The sequence below is a fragment of the Rousettus aegyptiacus genome, unplaced genomic scaffold (assembly GCF_014176215.1).
Source record: "Rousettus aegyptiacus isolate mRouAeg1 unplaced genomic scaffold, mRouAeg1.p scaffold_m13_p_4, whole genome shotgun sequence".
Classification (NCBI taxonomy): Eukaryota; Metazoa; Chordata; class Mammalia; order Chiroptera; family Pteropodidae; genus Rousettus; species Rousettus aegyptiacus.
In genome coordinates, this window is record NW_023416307.1 from 71611007 (window position 1) to 71627986 (window position 16980).

Here is a 16980-nt window from a genome sequence, read left to right on the forward strand (position 1 = left end):
GTGATGACAGCAACAAAGGTGTCTTTTGTTATGTTATGAGGTGGATTTTGGATTTTGGATTGAGGTTGGTTGTTGGGAGGAACCAAACCTGTGATTAGAAGGTTGCAATTTTCAGTCCCACCCCCAGACCTATTTCCAATGGTTTAATCAATCATGCCTACTTGAGGAAACCTCCCTAAACATCCAAAAGAACGGGGTTTGGAGACCTTCCAGGTTGGTGAACACATGGACATTTGGGGAGAAGGCATGGTAACTTTGAGCCCTGTCCCCATACATTGCCCTAAGCATCTCTTCTATCTCGTTGTCCCTGAATTATATCCTTTATAATAGATCAGTAATATAGTAAGCAAAATGTTTCTCTGAGTTCTGTGAGCTGCTATAGCAAATTAATGGAACCCAAGTAGGGAATCATTAGACCTTGCAAGCTGTAAATGGTAGGCCAGAAGCTCAGGTAACAGAAGGGATTAGCAGCAACAAAGTGGGATGGGCCTGTAGCCTGGGGGATCTGATACTATTGCCTCCTCCTCCTCCTCCTCCTCCTCCTCCTCCGTCGTCGTCGTCTTCTTCTTCTTCTTCTTCTTCTTCTTCTTCTTCTTCTTCTTCTTCTTCTTCTTCTTCTTCTTAAAACATCATCAAAAATAGACTGGGGAATAATACTTGCCAATTTATTTTCAAGATGTTGTAAAGAACAAAATGAAGATAAACATATACTAGTGCCAGATTAAAACCTTTGGAGACCCAAAGCCCCAAAATGTTATGGACCCCATTCCCAATACGTAATTCTGTATGTAAATAATACAAGGCCATAATATAAGTGGAAGAGAGATGAGCAAGATCCTGATTTTTTTTTCCCCATGACTTCTCATGTGGTTTAAAAATATAATCATATGTCAACTTCTTTTAAAAATGTTTGTTGCCCTTGTCTTTTTGGTGCCCTAAGAATGTACTTAATCTGCCTTTGAATAATCCAATTCTAATTGAGCACCTTCTGTGTGAAGCTCTATACTTCATGGTAGATGAGGCAATACGGTGACGTGGCAGTGAATGAGTGGTGGGCTTCTTAATTAGGTCATCAGAAAAGGTTTCTCGGATGAGGAACCTTTCAAATTAGGACCCAAATAATAAGGAGAACCAGGCTAAGTAAAGATGAGTGAAAGGAACAATGCAGTGTAACCACAGAACCAGCTCAAAATAGTCCTATCCTGTTTCTAACAAGATACCAAGTTGTTTTTCAGAGACAACAGACCGAAATTATAAGACGTGCAGCTGAAGCATGCACAAAAAACTTTGATTTTCATTTGCAGCAGAACCAAAGTCTCCCTCCTCTCTAAAGGACAAAAGGACTTAAGCATGGCTGGAACTTGAATAACAGAACCCTTTTAGAAGTGAAGGGTTCGTTGTCCAGGAAAATCTGGTGCTGAAGGCCCTTGCCATTTTTTTTTTTATCATAAACGTCTAAATTCCAAAACTCTCCAACCAAAACCTGCCCAGTCAACACTTCCATATACCATCACGTTCCTCCCTAACCCCTTAAAACTGCCCCCCCAAACTTGAAATTGGAGAGACAGATTTGAGCAACATCTCCTGTCTCCTCATGGGTTGACCCAAAAATAATAAAGGCTCTTTCTTTTTCTCAAAAGCCAGTGTCATAGTTTTGGCTCCTTCGTGCATTGGGCAGCGAGCCTTTGTTAGGTAATGCCAGGAAGAAAAAGTCGAAAAGAAACAGGATCCTGGACATAAGTAGCTCCCCAGCTAGTCAGGGAAATAGTCATAAACCCAGCTAACTTCAACACGGTGGGTTTCCTGCCACACTATCCATGAGAATAGAAAGCTCTAAGAATCCAGAAGAACGGGCGACTACTCAGAACTGAGAACTGTGAAAAGACTGTGTCAAGTGGTATAAAAAAACGTAGAATAGCACTGTGAAGATTTAAAGCCCGGCTTCATCAGAGGTGTCTGTTAGAAACAGATTGCTGGGCTCTACTCCACATTTAATCAAGATCTCTGAGTTGGCTGCCTGGAAATCTGTGTGTTTAATAAGTACTCTGCTAATGGGAAGATATTTTGGAATCCTCCGTTTAGAGAATAGGCCTTGGAGTCAGAAAGACTACTTGGACACACGGCTTAAATCTCACTTTCCTCACCAAATGTGGGTAATAACACAGTTTTCCTCACTGGGTAACTATGAGGATTAAATTAAATGAGGTAATATTTATAAAGTGTCATCTTTTTATGGCTACTGTAAGAAAATATAGCTTTGATGAGAACGAATGAGAACTGACGAGGTGTCTCAGAACCTTATCGTGTAGGGAAAAAGACAGTGGCAAGATTATAGCTGTTGGGAGAAGAGAAGGAAAAAAGCAGCAGTCAAGGAAGAGCAGAGGCCAGTTTCCACTGGGTGAAAAGACAGTAAACAGCTGCAACATTGTCAAGGGTTTGTAGGAAACAGCTGGCTTTGCCTCTTCCTTGTTTTTCTTTTGTTTTTGCACTTCCTTTTAAATGAAAATTGTTTGATGTCTTTCCTTCCTCAAATCTAGTCCTTGGCCAAATTGAAAGGAAGTCTTATTTAAAAAAGAGAGAACTCTATACAACACTGAATGGCAACCAGAATAGAACAAACTTTTTTTAATTAAATAATTTTTTATTTGTTTTTCTTTCTTTTTTTCTTTCCAGGGTGTTCCCATGCTCTCAGCACAGAGTCATCCACATGAAGAACAACCCTGTTTCGTGAGCTGGGGTTTAAAATTAGCTCACTACTGGACTGCACCAGCCAGCAAAGAACTGGTCAGGTACAGTGGTGGGTGGCTAGTAAAACTTAAATAACATTTAAAACAGAGAACCTAGTTATAAACAATAATATAAATGGAGCCACTTTAAAATGGAGCCAGAGCTGCCATGCCAAAGGAACTACCTTGCATGTTACACCTCAAATCTTAGAATGTTAAAAACAGTGTAAAATAAACTTTGTACTGGCCTAAGCAACTTTATTTCTCAAAGAGCCTAAGCATGCATTTTGCAAAGGTAACAAAAAAAGCAGTTATCATGACTACCGGACTGACGACTACTGGACTGAAAATTAAAGACATTCTTTAGAATCACTATGTTATGTGCACCAATAGGAATGCCTTCTTTCTCATAAATACCCATTGCCTTTGTCTCCTAATCGGAACATTATTTGGGCTTCAGCGTGAATTAATGATTCTCAAATAACTATTCTAACTGATCTCAAATAAACTTGTTTCCCGCTCATTTTTAAAGGCTCTTTTATTTTTAGGTTAGCACAGGGAAGTTAGTTTGGCAGAGGGAGGTCAGGACTGGGAAATAATGAATTGACTCAAGCCCCTTCTACAGTCCACACAGTCTGTTACACTGTCAGCAGTCTCTTACATCTGGTGTTTACTGTGTGTCTTAATTGTATTATTTTTCTCTTGTGCTGGATTTACTCTTACGCTGTTTTGTATAGTTCTACGTGATGAACAGGCTTGTAGCCTAGGCTATGTCACATAGCTTAGGTTCGTAGCAGGTTTGGGTACGTGCACTCTATGATGTTCACACAATGATGAAATCACCTAACCATGCATTTCTCAGAATGTATCTCCATCATTAAGCAACATGACTGTATAAAATTGTTCATCCCATCCTAAATTAACTATTCGAAAACCAACATGCAACCAAACAAAGTCACTCATTTTGGGATTGGCACTTAAAGACTTGTTTCAGAAAATGGTTTTCAGGGACGGTGTCATTTGTAGATGTACTATAAACCACCTGTTTTTCTAGTCTTCGATGAGTTACAAATATATATGAGATGTTGGAAATGCCTTTTGAGGGATTTGTTTTAAGCTCTATCTTCCTTCTATAGTTCTGGTAGAGTTACAAATTAAGTTACCAATTTTGGAGTGAGAAGGGGAATGAGTTTCAGATTTTGTACTTGTGATTTGAGGGATGGCAGCAGGTTGACGTGTAAGTAGGAGCCATTCATTCACTGTACCCTGCCTTCCGGGGCCAGTGAGGGTCGAGACTAAGAGGCTCACGGGCTTTGGAGTCAGCCAAAGTTTTAAAAAAACTTTACATTGTAACATATAATAGGCTTATTTTTTGTTGTTGTTTTAAGTAAGTTAATAAATAAATGTGTAAATATTTTCCAATTGTTTTCTAATATGGTAAATAGTAAAATCATAAATAATACATCAGTCTTAACTTCAGTTAGAGTGGCTAGCTGGAAAATTTTTATATTCTTTAGAATAGCCTACTTTTTAAAAGTGACTTTAGAAAAGTTAAGCTCTAGAACTTCAGCAAAAAGATTAATGTTTATCAAATAGTTCTTGAATTAAGCTCAATGTCCTAGAAGCTACAAGAGCTATTTTTCATGGGCACGTTAAAGTGTGGGAATTCCAGTTGTTGCTTTATATAACTTGGAGTACCGCAAAGGCCTTTGACTTTGAAGACTTTCCTTTAGTGATTTGCTTCCCCATACTTAGTGTTGTGCTTAGAATACAGGCTGCTATGACAAGCAATTTTTCTTTATTTATTTTTGGACATTTTATAATATTTTTTAGCTTAAGAATACTTTGTAAAAGGTAACTAAAAGCCATGTGTAACAAGCACCACTAAACTTCCTGGTTTTAAAAATCAGGAAGCAAAAAATTATTGCCTATACACTGAGGTCACTGAAATTGTTTTTGGAGAGAAGTCTAAAATCTCTAAATGCTTGCCACCTCCCAGCCCCCTTGAGAGAACAAATATCTGTGATTCCTATGCATCAGGGCAATGGTTTTGCTTTTGTTTTAAATTTTTATTCAATTTATTTTAACTAAAAAAAAAAAAAAAAAGCCCAACAATTTGCTCATTTTTCTCATCTCCTACTAACTACCTCTTACAACCACCAATCTGTTCTGTTTTGTATTGTTTTGTTTAGGTTTCACATATAAGAGAAATCACTTGTATTTGTTGTTCTCTGACTTATTTCACTTAGCATAATACACTCCATGTTGTTGCAAACGGCTAGACGTCAATATTTTTATGGTTTAACTAATATTCCATAAATAGTCCTAATGCAGGGATGAGGCAAGAGAATTAAAATGTCAATGAAGCTACATTCAGAGACTGACATATGCTGATCAGCCCTGCGGCCCAGGCCAGGACACCTGCAGAACAAAGAAAGATTTCTGCTGGGATTGCTAACAACCCATTTCCCCACACCTGCAGAAAGAGAAACAGGAACAACAGTCTTTAAGGGGCTGCCCTACACAAGTAAAATCATTCATTCCCTATGGCTAAAACCATGGGGAACCTATGGATTAAAGGCTGAGAACTGCTAGCAAGCCTTTCTGGCTACATACTCTTCCTCTTCCTCTTCCTCTTCCTCACTGTATGTCCATATCAAAGGGAATGGATAAACAAAGTCTTGAAACTGTAACTCACAGGAACTAAAGAATGACATGCGAACTGAATTCCCTGATCACTGTGTGTGTGTGTGTGTGTGTGTGTGTGTGTGTGTGTGTGTGTGTGTTTGGGGGGGGTGGAGAATCCCTCTCACTGTCTTTCTCTCAGTACCCTTTACTCTGTCTCTCTCACTGTTCTCAATTCTCTTAGTCCCTCTCGCTCTCTCACTCTGAGAGGAGACTACACTCTGTGGAGTGTTATCCCTTTTCTAATAAACTTTCACTTTGACTCTACCTTGGCGTGTATGTTGAATTCTTTCTATACTCTCCGCCAAAGGACCCTCTTCTCTCAGTGCAGGGCTTGGTCTCTCCTCCACTCAGGGAAATTTGCCCTGTCCTGCATCAGTCCCACTTGCTTGTTTTTTTCTTTTGTTGCTTTCACTTTGGGTGTCAGATTCAAAAAATCATTGTCAAGACCTATAGCAAGGAGTTTACTATCTACGTTTTCTTCTAGTTTTATGATTTCAGGTCTTACATTCAAGTCTTTAATCCATTTTGAGTTAGTTTTTGTGTGTGATATAATATGGTAGTCCATTTTTATTCTTTTGCATGTGGCTGTCCAATTTTCCCAACTTAGGGAAAAAATAGGTTTTCAATGTCACTCTGTGATGTGATTTAAGAACAGATGAGAAGACTGCAACCCGAACTCTCCTACACTTTTCTGATATGTGCTCATCCTTTATTAACGATGCATTCCTTGGATCAAAATTTCTCAACCTCATCACTATTGACATTTTTGGCTGAATAATTCTGTACTGTGGAAGACTGTCCTGTACATCAGGGATCCCCCGGGTATAGTACCAGTACCAGTCCATGGCCTGTTAAGAACCAGGCCTCACAGCAGAATGTGAGCAGCAGGTGAGCCAGCAAGGGAAGCTTCATCTGTATTAGCAGCCCCCTACCCCACCCCCTGCCAGTGCTAGCATCACCGCCTCAGCTCCACGTCAGATCATCAGGCATAAGATTCTCAGAGGAGCACTGGTCCCTGGTACCAAAATGGTTGGGGTTGGCTGTTGTACATTGTAGGATCTTTAGTAGCATCTTTGCCCTATGCTTAGTAGATGCCAGTAAATGTCAATTGTGACAAACTATCTTCAGACTTTGCCAAATAGAATTGTACCTGGTTGCGAACTACTGCTTTAAGTTAAGAACTCCTCCTTATAAACACATAAACACACACATACTTTATTTCATTCTTTCTTTTACTCTTCTTCTTCCTCCTTTTTTCCCTTTGTTTTCTCTTCCAGTAAATGCCATTATTCTTTCCTCTTTATCCTCAGCAACCAATCTCAGGAAAAATGAGAGTTTATTATACCCTCAGAAAACATAACACATAAAGCCATTATTAGTCAATAAAAATTATTGAGGGTAACCAACCATCTCAGTTTGAGTGAAGAAGTACCCAGGATGTGAAAATTTCGGTGCTAAAATTGGGAAAATCCTGGTCAGAGTTGGTCACCTCAAAGTAATGGGTAAACCTTTTAACCTCTTACCCATATGGTCCAGTCTGGATATAAACTCTCATTTGTAGAAGCCCAGACCAAATAAATATCCATTACTAATAAAAGTGGAATTACGTTCCATTAAAAAAAATGTATTAAAGTTGATTCTTTAACTACCATCAGCCACAACTGTTTCACCTTTTTTCCCTTTTCCCCAATTACACCCACATTGCTCCAGCACCTTTGACTTGCCCTAAATTTCCAAAATCCTCTTATCTCTATTTTGAAAATAACCTCTTTTCTTTCTCCTCCCTCCTCTCAGGTTCTACCTTTATTGCTACTTTTCAACATAAATTCTGGGAATTGATTTGGCAGTGTCAGAGAAGGCATTCCATGGGTGGACGAATGCATTTTGCAGGAAAGAAACTAAGAAAGCTGAGTCACCATTCACTTCTGTGAGGGAAGGAAAATCCCAGAATTATTTACATGTAATATCACACATGTATTAGTTTATGAGCACCTTCCTAATAAAAATAGCTAGAAGTAGAAGCAGGGGAATGAAAAAATCACAACAGTTTAGTGTTGATGAGATAGATGTAAGGATGGAAAAGAGAAGATATATCCAGATAAGGTTCTGCTCAGAGCAGCTAAGGGGAGGCTACAAGGCTGTCAGTGCTCAGTATTAGTTCTTGATTACTTAACAAGGAGTAAAGGGTAAGGGCATTAAAGGGGAATACAAATTCGCTGTTTCATAATACTGGATAAAGCCAATGTTCTATTCTCTGGTTACACCCTAATTTTTAACTCCTTTCTTCCCAACACTGTGTCCTATAAACCTAGTTCCCTTTTGGCCAATATTTGCTTTTCCTTCAAATGTTTTGAAGTCACTACACTACCTACCAGAAATTATTTTTTAGCAGAATTGTTCTAAATCACAGCTCTTATAAGAAAATATTAAACTACGAGGTCACTAGTATAATATCAAATGCCCACTAAGTTAAAAGAAGATGAAAACACTTCTCATGTATGGAGGAAGGATCACTTTAGGAAAAAAAAATAGGAGTACTGGACCCTCTCTCTGTGAACTTAAGTAGTTTGTTGCACTTCCTACATGTAAAATGTTCCTCCCAATAACCTTTATGATTCATATTCTGAATGCCATAAATTCAGAATCATTTACTTCCCTTTTAAAAATCACTTCTTCCACTTAGGGCAAAAGATTGAAGCATCTGTAAGACAAGGAAAGAGCCAATTGCAGACAAGGGCATCTATTTCTATTTCTGTGATTCTGAATTCTGTAGAATGACTGAAGTCATTTTTGGGCTTTTGGTTCATAGTGACTCAGCTCTTTCTTTTTCTATAAATGTCATTATTAAGGAAACCTGCTCTGCCTTTCCCAGAGGCAGATGATGCTTTTCATTTGATTAAATCTAATTCAATAAGTAAGAGTTTGTTGAACTCCTGAATAGGTTGGGTATGTTTGTGTGTTTCATCTTAACATTTATTAGAAGTTATTCTATCATCTCCAAAGCCATAATTTTACTCTACAGTCTTATCTTGAAAATGTTCTGGAAATATATTATCCCTTTGATAATGACTGCCCAGTTCTGGTGACAGAAGATACAGTTCAGAAACTGTGGCAGCCTAAACTTGCCTGATCATTTCCTGCTCAAACGAATTGGTTCCTGACTACAACCCCAACACTTTACCAGGACTCTTCGGCTGACTGTCGCTGACAGGGCAGTTCAAAAACCCGCTTAAATGATTAAGCCAGTTTTCTTACAGTTTGGCAGCCAATCAATGTTCTCCTATGTTCTCCTTCCTTATATGGAATATCTATAGCTGTGTGGGAATGCAGAAGTACATGATGGTATAAAACTGCCCTCCATGTTACAATCGGGGCTCAGCCTTTGGATAAGAATCTGCTGAGCCAGTGCCGGCATCAATAAACACTGCTTCCTGCTTATGGTCTCAGTGTCTCGTCTCTCCCTTCGAGAATCCCGCAACCGGACCATCAAGGTTGGGAGTCTAGTAGCACCACCCTCTACGTACCCATAAAACAGAAACTCAAGCCACCAGGGGTCTGGAAATACTCTCTGACAAATGCTGGCTTTCGCTTACATCTTAGGTTTTTCACTTTACTTCGATGTTGGTTTTAATGAATACCTCAGTTTTCTTGTTATCTCAGAGAAACGTTAAATTTATTTTATACTTTTTAAAATAAAGTTTAAATTGTTTTTGTTGATTGAATCATTTAAGAGACCAAGTGGTCTGTTGTGCCAGAGATCCTACTGTTGCTCTTAGAAAATAAGTTTGGTCTGGTCTAATAATAATTTTCCTCCATTCCCTGCAGATATAATATCAAAACTACAAATTCTTATCCAAGTAGCTACTCCTTTCCTCTCAGTCTGTTTCAGAAGATCTGCAAACTCATAATGGAAAAAGCTGGCATTTTGGCTTTATTTCTCTTTTCTCTGTTTCTTCTTGCGTTTGCAGCTGTTGTTTTAGATGCATTCACTATCACATGTAAGAGGGAGAGAAGAGAGCTGTTTTTTTCTGGATTATTGTCTAAATAGAAAATATTCAAATATGAACAGACAAGTAATTACAATTAATAAGAGTCATTTGTACTTTGATGCAATCAGTTGGGAAATTTTTAAAAATTTAATTTATATTAACAATAAAATATAGCGTACTTATGAATAAGTCTAAAAATGTAAAAAATACTTATGTAGAAAATTATAAAAAGTTATTAGAAAAGACCGAAAAACACTTAAATAAATGGAGAAATATTTATGGACAGGAGGAGTCAGCATCAAAAATATGCCAATTCTTACAAATGTATCTATAGATTTAATAAAATTTCAATTAAAAAATCCCAACAGGGCATTTTTTCCCTATTATATTTGATAAACTCATTCAGAATTTACAGAGTTGAACAAAAGGTCAAGAACAGCCAAAATTCTCCTGAAGAAATAATAGACAGCAACTTGCCCCATTATATATCAAGTTAAATTGAGTAACAGCATTGAATTGGTGTAGACATTAGTAGACTACTGGAACAGACTACGATGCCCAAAACATACCCACCACTATATGAACATTTGACTTATGGAGAGAGAGAATTGAAGACAAAAGGAAAAAGGATGAGATACAGTACTTATCTACTGCTACATGACAACTTTCCTTGCCTCCATTTTACGTGCTTAAAATAATACTGCTTCTATGTTAGTTGGCTGTCGGCTCTAATGACAAGTGTTACTGGGCCACACACCTCTTATCATGCAGCAAGTAGCCCATGTATATTCACATGGTGATGGTTGATGTGATCAGAGAAGGCAAAGGTAGATTAGGCTTGCAATTGGTACAACTTCACTTCTGTTGTATGTTAACAGTGAAATTGTGGCAACTTGACCCTACCTGACCATTTCCTGCTCGAACAAGTTAGTTCCTGACTGCACCCCCTTTTCCCAAGACTCTCCGGCTAGCGTGGCAGTCCAAAAACCCTCTTCGATTAAGTCGGTTTCCTTATAGTTTGTCAGTCAACCAATGTTCTCCTTATGTTCTCCTTCCTTATCTGGAATATCTATAGCTGTGTGGGAATGCAGAAGTACAAGATGGTTTAAAACTGCCTGCCATGTTACAATCGGGGCTCAGGCTTTGGATAAGAATCCACTGAGCCGGTGCCGGCATCAATAAAAAAAAGCTGCTTTCTGCTTATTGCCTCGGTGTCCTGTCTCTCCGTTTGAGAATCTCGCAACGAAATCAGTCATAAGACGAGTCTAAATTCAATGGATGGAGAAATAGACATCTCTTTGTGGAAGGAACTACAAAGCATTATAGCCATTTTTGCAGTCTAGTACAGTCTATCCTTTGGACAAAATAATTACCATTCCTTCTGTTAGGTAGCTAGTCAGACATGAGCAACAGGGGGAACAAAGAAATAGGGGCCAAGCCTAGAGAACGCCCAAAGAATATACTATTGGTAATTAGAGAGTTCCTCCTGCATCCCCAGAAACAAAGGAAAGGAGGGTCATAATCTATAGTTTCTTTAATCTGGCCACAGATGCCTGCACAGATTTAATGCTCATTATATTGTCATTATAATACCATGTTTATGCCTGGAAGTGTTTATAAATCTAATTATAACAGACTGAATTCTGGGTAAGCACATGTGCAGTAGGCAAAAGGTTATCTAGCAGCCAGGTGTTGATCAAAATGACCTTACTGAAAACCTGCTCCTCCTCCCTTGGGTCATGCTCTATCTTATCTCTTCACCTCCCAAATTCCACAGGGCTGCAGCCTTCCTAAGTACTGCCAACTCCTTCTAAAATGTACTTTAAATAAATCTTACTTTTTCATCTCGGCAACCTGTAATTCTTTGCTGCACTGGCAGGAAAGAACCGAAGGACAACAGACGCCACCATCCTCCTCCTCCCCCATGCCGCTGGGGCGACTCGGGATTTTACATCACCCCTGTAGTCACACTTCCACATGAAAGACACCCAAAATCTCACCTGGTTATGACTGTGGGATCTTGTGATCTAAATCAGATCAGTTATTTTTCGAAAACAAAGGCTGTTAGAAAGATTTTTTTAAAAAAATCAGTTGAAGCTCCTCAGCTGGGCTCTTGTTCTAGAGACCTATGAACTGAAAAACACTAATTATCTTCTCCCAATACATCCAAAAAACACAACGATGAGGCAGGGACAGGATCATTACAGTAGATGCTGCCATCAGAAAGGGGAAGAATGTGAAATACATAGCAGATACTGGTCTGTAACAATTCTAAAATCCATTTGGAAATCTGTGGCCCGTCTCCTCATTCTGGGGGTAGGATCTATTTCTTGATTAGGTCTAGTTTTATCTCCTTGCTCCATTGTTCTCCAAGGCTCTTAGCTCCACTTTCTGAGCTCTTGGCTCTATCTTCTGAGGTTGTACCTTTTCCACATTCCACAGGAGGGACCCATATTTACAGCTAAATAGTTTTCTCTGATTGCTTCCTACAGGTAAAAGGTAAGGGTTCCAGAGGTGATTTTGTAATTTGAGCAATCTCAATTTGCTTGATCCAAGTATGTGGTGATTTCACAACTCTTTAAAACTTTGTGGTTTTGATGCCAGAGAGTTTGATGGGGCGGGAGATCAAAGAAGGATCCCGACCTGGAGCCCTGGTGACAGGTTTTTCTTATGTCCCAAGAAAGAATTCAAAAACACTACAAACAGCAAGTAGGAAAGCCGGGATTTTTGTTTGTTTTTTGAGTAAAAGAGAAAAGTACTGTAAACTTAGAAAGCAAGTCGCCCAGAGCTGGATTATGGGCTTTTGTTTTCTTGAGGGGTGGTTGGGGGTGGAGGTTGGAGGTGGTGGGGCAGAGATGTGGTACTTGCAATGCAGGCAATGATGTAATGATATTATGATAAGCCGAAAAGGAACAAAGGACTCCAGAGCCTTATCCTGGGAGAGGGGATGTCCCAAGGCCACCCATCCTGTTTCCTGGTCTTGGCTTGTTTCTCATGAGAGTCTCACACTGGAAATCAAAAACAGGGAGAGGACTGATTAAAGGACAAAGGAGAAATTCCAGAGCCGCACCCTGGAGGGGAGAGGAAATGTCCCTATGCTAACTATCCTGCCTCAGTTTTCTTGTGGATATAACTTGAGTCTACACCCACAATTCTTTTGAGACAGAATGATCAGGCTGTTGTGGGATAACATCTTTGAAGTTCTTAGACCTTCTTCCTTTTGAGAAAGTTTACTAGATACATCTTAATTCTTTCAAATGCCTTAATAAAATTTTAATAGCCATACCTTGATATGATATTTAACCTCGGTCTTCTTTCACTTGAAAGATTTTTACTGGCTAAAGGTATTAGTGATGAGCAGCAGTTTTATTGTCTGTATATGTCCTCTAAATTCTTTCTTCAGCTCTTTTCTTTCTTCTTAAGCAACTAAATGAAACCAATTCACACTTTCAATATTTTGTCAGGAAATCATCTTGCAAGATCCATAAATTCATTAGAAATATACAAATTTTTAATCCAAATTACTGTGGGCAACCAACTTGCCAATTGTTTTCAGCCACATGATACATGTTTCAATTTTTCTGGCCTGCAATAGCAATTTCTTCACCCCCCTCCCCCCAGTGACCTCTAATATTTTGCTTATACTTTTTAAGTTTTTGCTACTGGGTTCTTAATGTTTTGTTACTGAGTTCTGAATTGGGTTCTCTGCCCAATTCAGAGACCCAAGGCCACATGTTTTAGGTTTTTATTACAAAAGCACCCTACTTCTAGGCACTAATTTCTGTATCAGTTAGTTTTTACTCTGTAACCAACCACTCCAAAACTTAGTTGCTTAAAAGGACAATCATTTATTTAACAGCTTCTGATCCTGAGGGTTGGCATTTTGAATAACTTGTCTGCAAGTTTCTTCTGTTGGTCTCAGATGGTCTTATATTTTCCTGGTCACCTAGGAATCAGTGGCCTCATCACATATCTGGCAGTTAGCTGGCCACATATCATCCAGTCGGTTAACAGGCTTATTTACATGGCAGTGGCTGCAAAGGAGCAAGCCCCAAAGTACAATAACCTTTCAAGTCTCTGTGTAATTATTTCTATTAACCTTGCCTACATGGTCAAGTCCAGATTCAAGGGATAGAAGAATGTGCTTTACCTCTTCATGGGAATAACTGCAAAGTCAAATTGTAAAAGTATATGCACACAGAGATACAATTTGTGGACACTTATGCAACCTATCAATAAAGTGAAATGAAAATGAAATATAAAAATAGTAGTCTATTTTATTTTGTATATTAACCATACATCATAATGATAATGCACATAAATTGATAATTCAATAATATTCTTGATAGTTTGTAATGTGTCTGACAAGAGCTTATACTAGGAATAGGAATGTCAGTTCTGCAGTTTTCTTATTACTTGTGCATGCATAATTAACATCTTCAATTAGTTGCCATCTTCAATTGGTTTTTAGTTACCCATTCATTTTGTGAGGGTTAGTTAAGTTGAAATCAGAACTAGAATATGTAAATTCACTAGGCACGTATGGTCTGAAATATATAGCAAACCATTGAGAAAGGGTGCCACTGTCAACCCCTCAACATTGTATACTTTCCACTCACCTCTTAGGCCCTCTTTCATACCATATGTGACAAATGATTGGTAGACAATCACAGGGACAAGTGTCAACATGAATTTTTATTTTTTATATTTTATTTTAAACTAAAATTACATACACATACATATACTCATTCTCATAAGAGAATTATGTCCTAGTATTGTCTACTTGCATCCAAATGGGTTGTCTGGTAGACCCCTCTGGAGAGTGTTTGCACCAGTGTTCTAGATAATTTCTCATTGCCAGGGCTACCCATAACATTCTGGGAGAAACCACATCACTTTAATTAAATCACTCATACACAATTTGCTGGCTAGGGACTTCTGTTTATCATCTCTTTGAAAAGAGAAGTCTGAATGTTTCGTCAAGTCTGCCTTATTTCCAGTTCAGGCTTAGGTAGAGTGTAGACCTACTTCTAAGTCTCTCAGGTAGGTAGGTGGGCAAGTAGATGAGAGAGAGAGAGAGAGAGAGAGAGAGAGAGAGAGAGAGAGAGAGAGAGAGAGAGAGAGAGAATTTATATGCAAGATGTATTATTCACTTTGAAAATCTTGATTAATCTGATTTTTTGTTGTTGTTTCCTTCAAGCTTGAGGAGAAAGAGGCCAATCACAAATAAAGCTAATAGTTAGGATTTATTTATGAAACCAAATTCCCAGTAAAGAATTTAGCCAAATGTGTTCTATATCTTTAGTCCTTGAACAGTGATTTTGAAGATACATATAACATTTATAAGAAGAGTAAGTTCTAGTTAAACAATTGCTTTATTGCTTGAGTACATAGACAAAAATATGGAACGCTTCACGAATTTGCATGTCACCCTTGCTCTGGGCCAATGCTAATCTTCTCTGTATCAGTCCAATTTTAGTAGATGTGCTGTCTAAGTGAGCATGAGCACTAGACTAATTTATTTTAAAGAGAGATTTACAGCAATGTACTGACATTTAAAGGAGTTTCTGGCTTAACAGAATACTCTATTATTTAATTATACTAGCTAAAGATTCTATAACGTTTGCTCAAAATTCACTAGTGCTCATGAAATTTTGGTTTGGGAACACTCATTTAATTTGTTTGGATCCTGTTTTATTAGCTCTGTGACCATAGGTAAGTGACTTCATCTCTCTTACCCAACTTTTCTTATCTACAAAATGGGGACATTTATACCTATCCCATAGGACTGTTGTGAGGATTAAATGAGTTCATTATAAACTGTTTTGAGCAGTGCTTGCCACACAGTAGGCAGAGTATATGTATGTTTTCTTATTCTCCTCTAATTTTGACTGAACTCATTTGGTTTTTATTCAGTTGATACATTTTGTCTTTCTGCCAAACCTATTACATTGCCTGATTCTTAGGAGGAAAAGCATGATAATTCCTTAGTATATTCCAAATAATTGGTTAGTGAAACTATTGGAAGAATAGTTTCTACAGAGATGGTAAATAACATCATAACATCCTGGATTTGTATTAGTAAAGAAGGAACATAACTCATGAGTCATATGTAAATACTTTAAAAATTTGAAAGTTTTTTATTAACTGCTTTAAAGGTAAGAGATAAATATGAAAGTTTTGTATTTTTTCCCCATAGAGATTTGATCCCAGGAGGAGTTCCAAAGGGGAATTTGCATGTTTTTATTTTTCTTGGTATTTGGTAATCTGTTTCTTTGCTGAGGAAGTAAGAGAGAGTTTGGAAATTCTTACTTATTTCATAAATTTTTGATGGATTGTTTTACTGAATGATTATTTGGGGTAGTTTTGCCTGTATACTTTTATAATCACCATGATAGGCATAAAGTGGGAGCAAAATTTTAGGGATTTATAAGAAAGTTGAAAGGAGAGGTTAATTCTAACATGAACTCTTAAGAGGATTCTTTTTTTGGTTTGTTTTTGAAAGTTTGGGCTAGTGTTTATTATTCAGAGGATTAGTAGGCCTGTGTTTAGAACATCCCTAAAAATGTCATCAAGTATATTAGTCTATTTTTATGTAGAAAAATATAAATTAATATTTTTATGTAAATTAATATTTTTATGTAATTAAGTCAACCCAGACTTATTTCTTACTCTGCAGAATACTAGAAGAGTCTAGAAAAGAGAAGGCCTACCTGACAGAAACCTCTAGTCCATTTTTATTTATTTTTTAACAATTATAATTCAATAACCAGAATCACACATTATATAATCGATTACTTAAATTGTGAACTTGTATTGTTCTCTTATTTTTCCTTGTGATTTAGAGTTATATCCCCAACTAAATGATAAACTCTTTGAGGGTCATGATAATGTTTTCATATTTAAATGTATTTGTTAATTGATTCAAACACTTTTTTAAAAATCTATATTCTTTTGGGTTGATGGATTACAGAAAGAGGAAAGGGAATTGATATTTCTATTCAATAACTATGACTTATGCCTGATAAACATTTTTTCTCATAATTCTTAACATTCCTCTGAGGTATATATCATCACCCTCATTTCAGTGATAAAGAAATTGAGAAATGCTGGAAGAAGTTAACTAAATTGTCCTAAGTCATTCTGTTAGGACATGTGGGAGCCAGATCTGTATTTATCCAAAATTGCAAAGTGTGTGTGTGTGTGTGTGTGTGTGTGTGTGCGCGTGTGTGTGTGTTTGTGTGTGTGTGTGTATTCCAGTAAGATTTATTTTTTCACATCTTTATTTACTCATCATCTTTCTCCTATCTCAAATAGATCCCAAACTTATAACATTGGATTATTAACAAGGTGCCAAGTGAGGATATTGGTAATCTAGAATAAATAAAAGGTAAAAATGACACTTCTTTTATGTTAGTCACAAAGGTCAAATTAAAGCAAATTTATTAATTTCCTTCTCCCTCCCAGAGGTCTGTATCAGGGTGGGGCAAAGAACCACCACAAAACCTAATCTAACCAATTATCTTAGTCTGGCCAAACAGATTGAGGAGAACTTTCTGGTTCACCGACCCTAGAGT

At 37.6% G+C, this 16980-nt stretch overlaps 1 protein-coding gene and 2 non-coding genes across 3 annotated transcripts in view; 1 reads left to right on the forward strand and 2 right to left on the reverse strand.

The window, feature by feature from the left end:
• LOC107505649 (translation initiation factor IF-2-like) overlaps nt 1-16980 on the forward strand; it is a 67242-nt gene that overhangs the window by 39261 nt on the left and 11001 nt on the right. The window contains 1 exon segment of the mRNA XM_036219661.1: nt 2674-2789. Coding sequence (XP_036075554.1) covers nt 2674-2789 — 116 coding nt within the window.
• Nucleotides 2673-2802, reverse strand: LOC118602342. Its single transcript, XR_004950684.1, has one exon. It is a non-coding gene; the product is annotated as a small nucleolar RNA SNORA65 (small nucleolar RNA).
• Nucleotides 14800-14906, reverse strand: LOC118602314. The gene has a single exon (XR_004950662.1). It is a non-coding gene; the product is annotated as a U6 spliceosomal RNA (small nuclear RNA).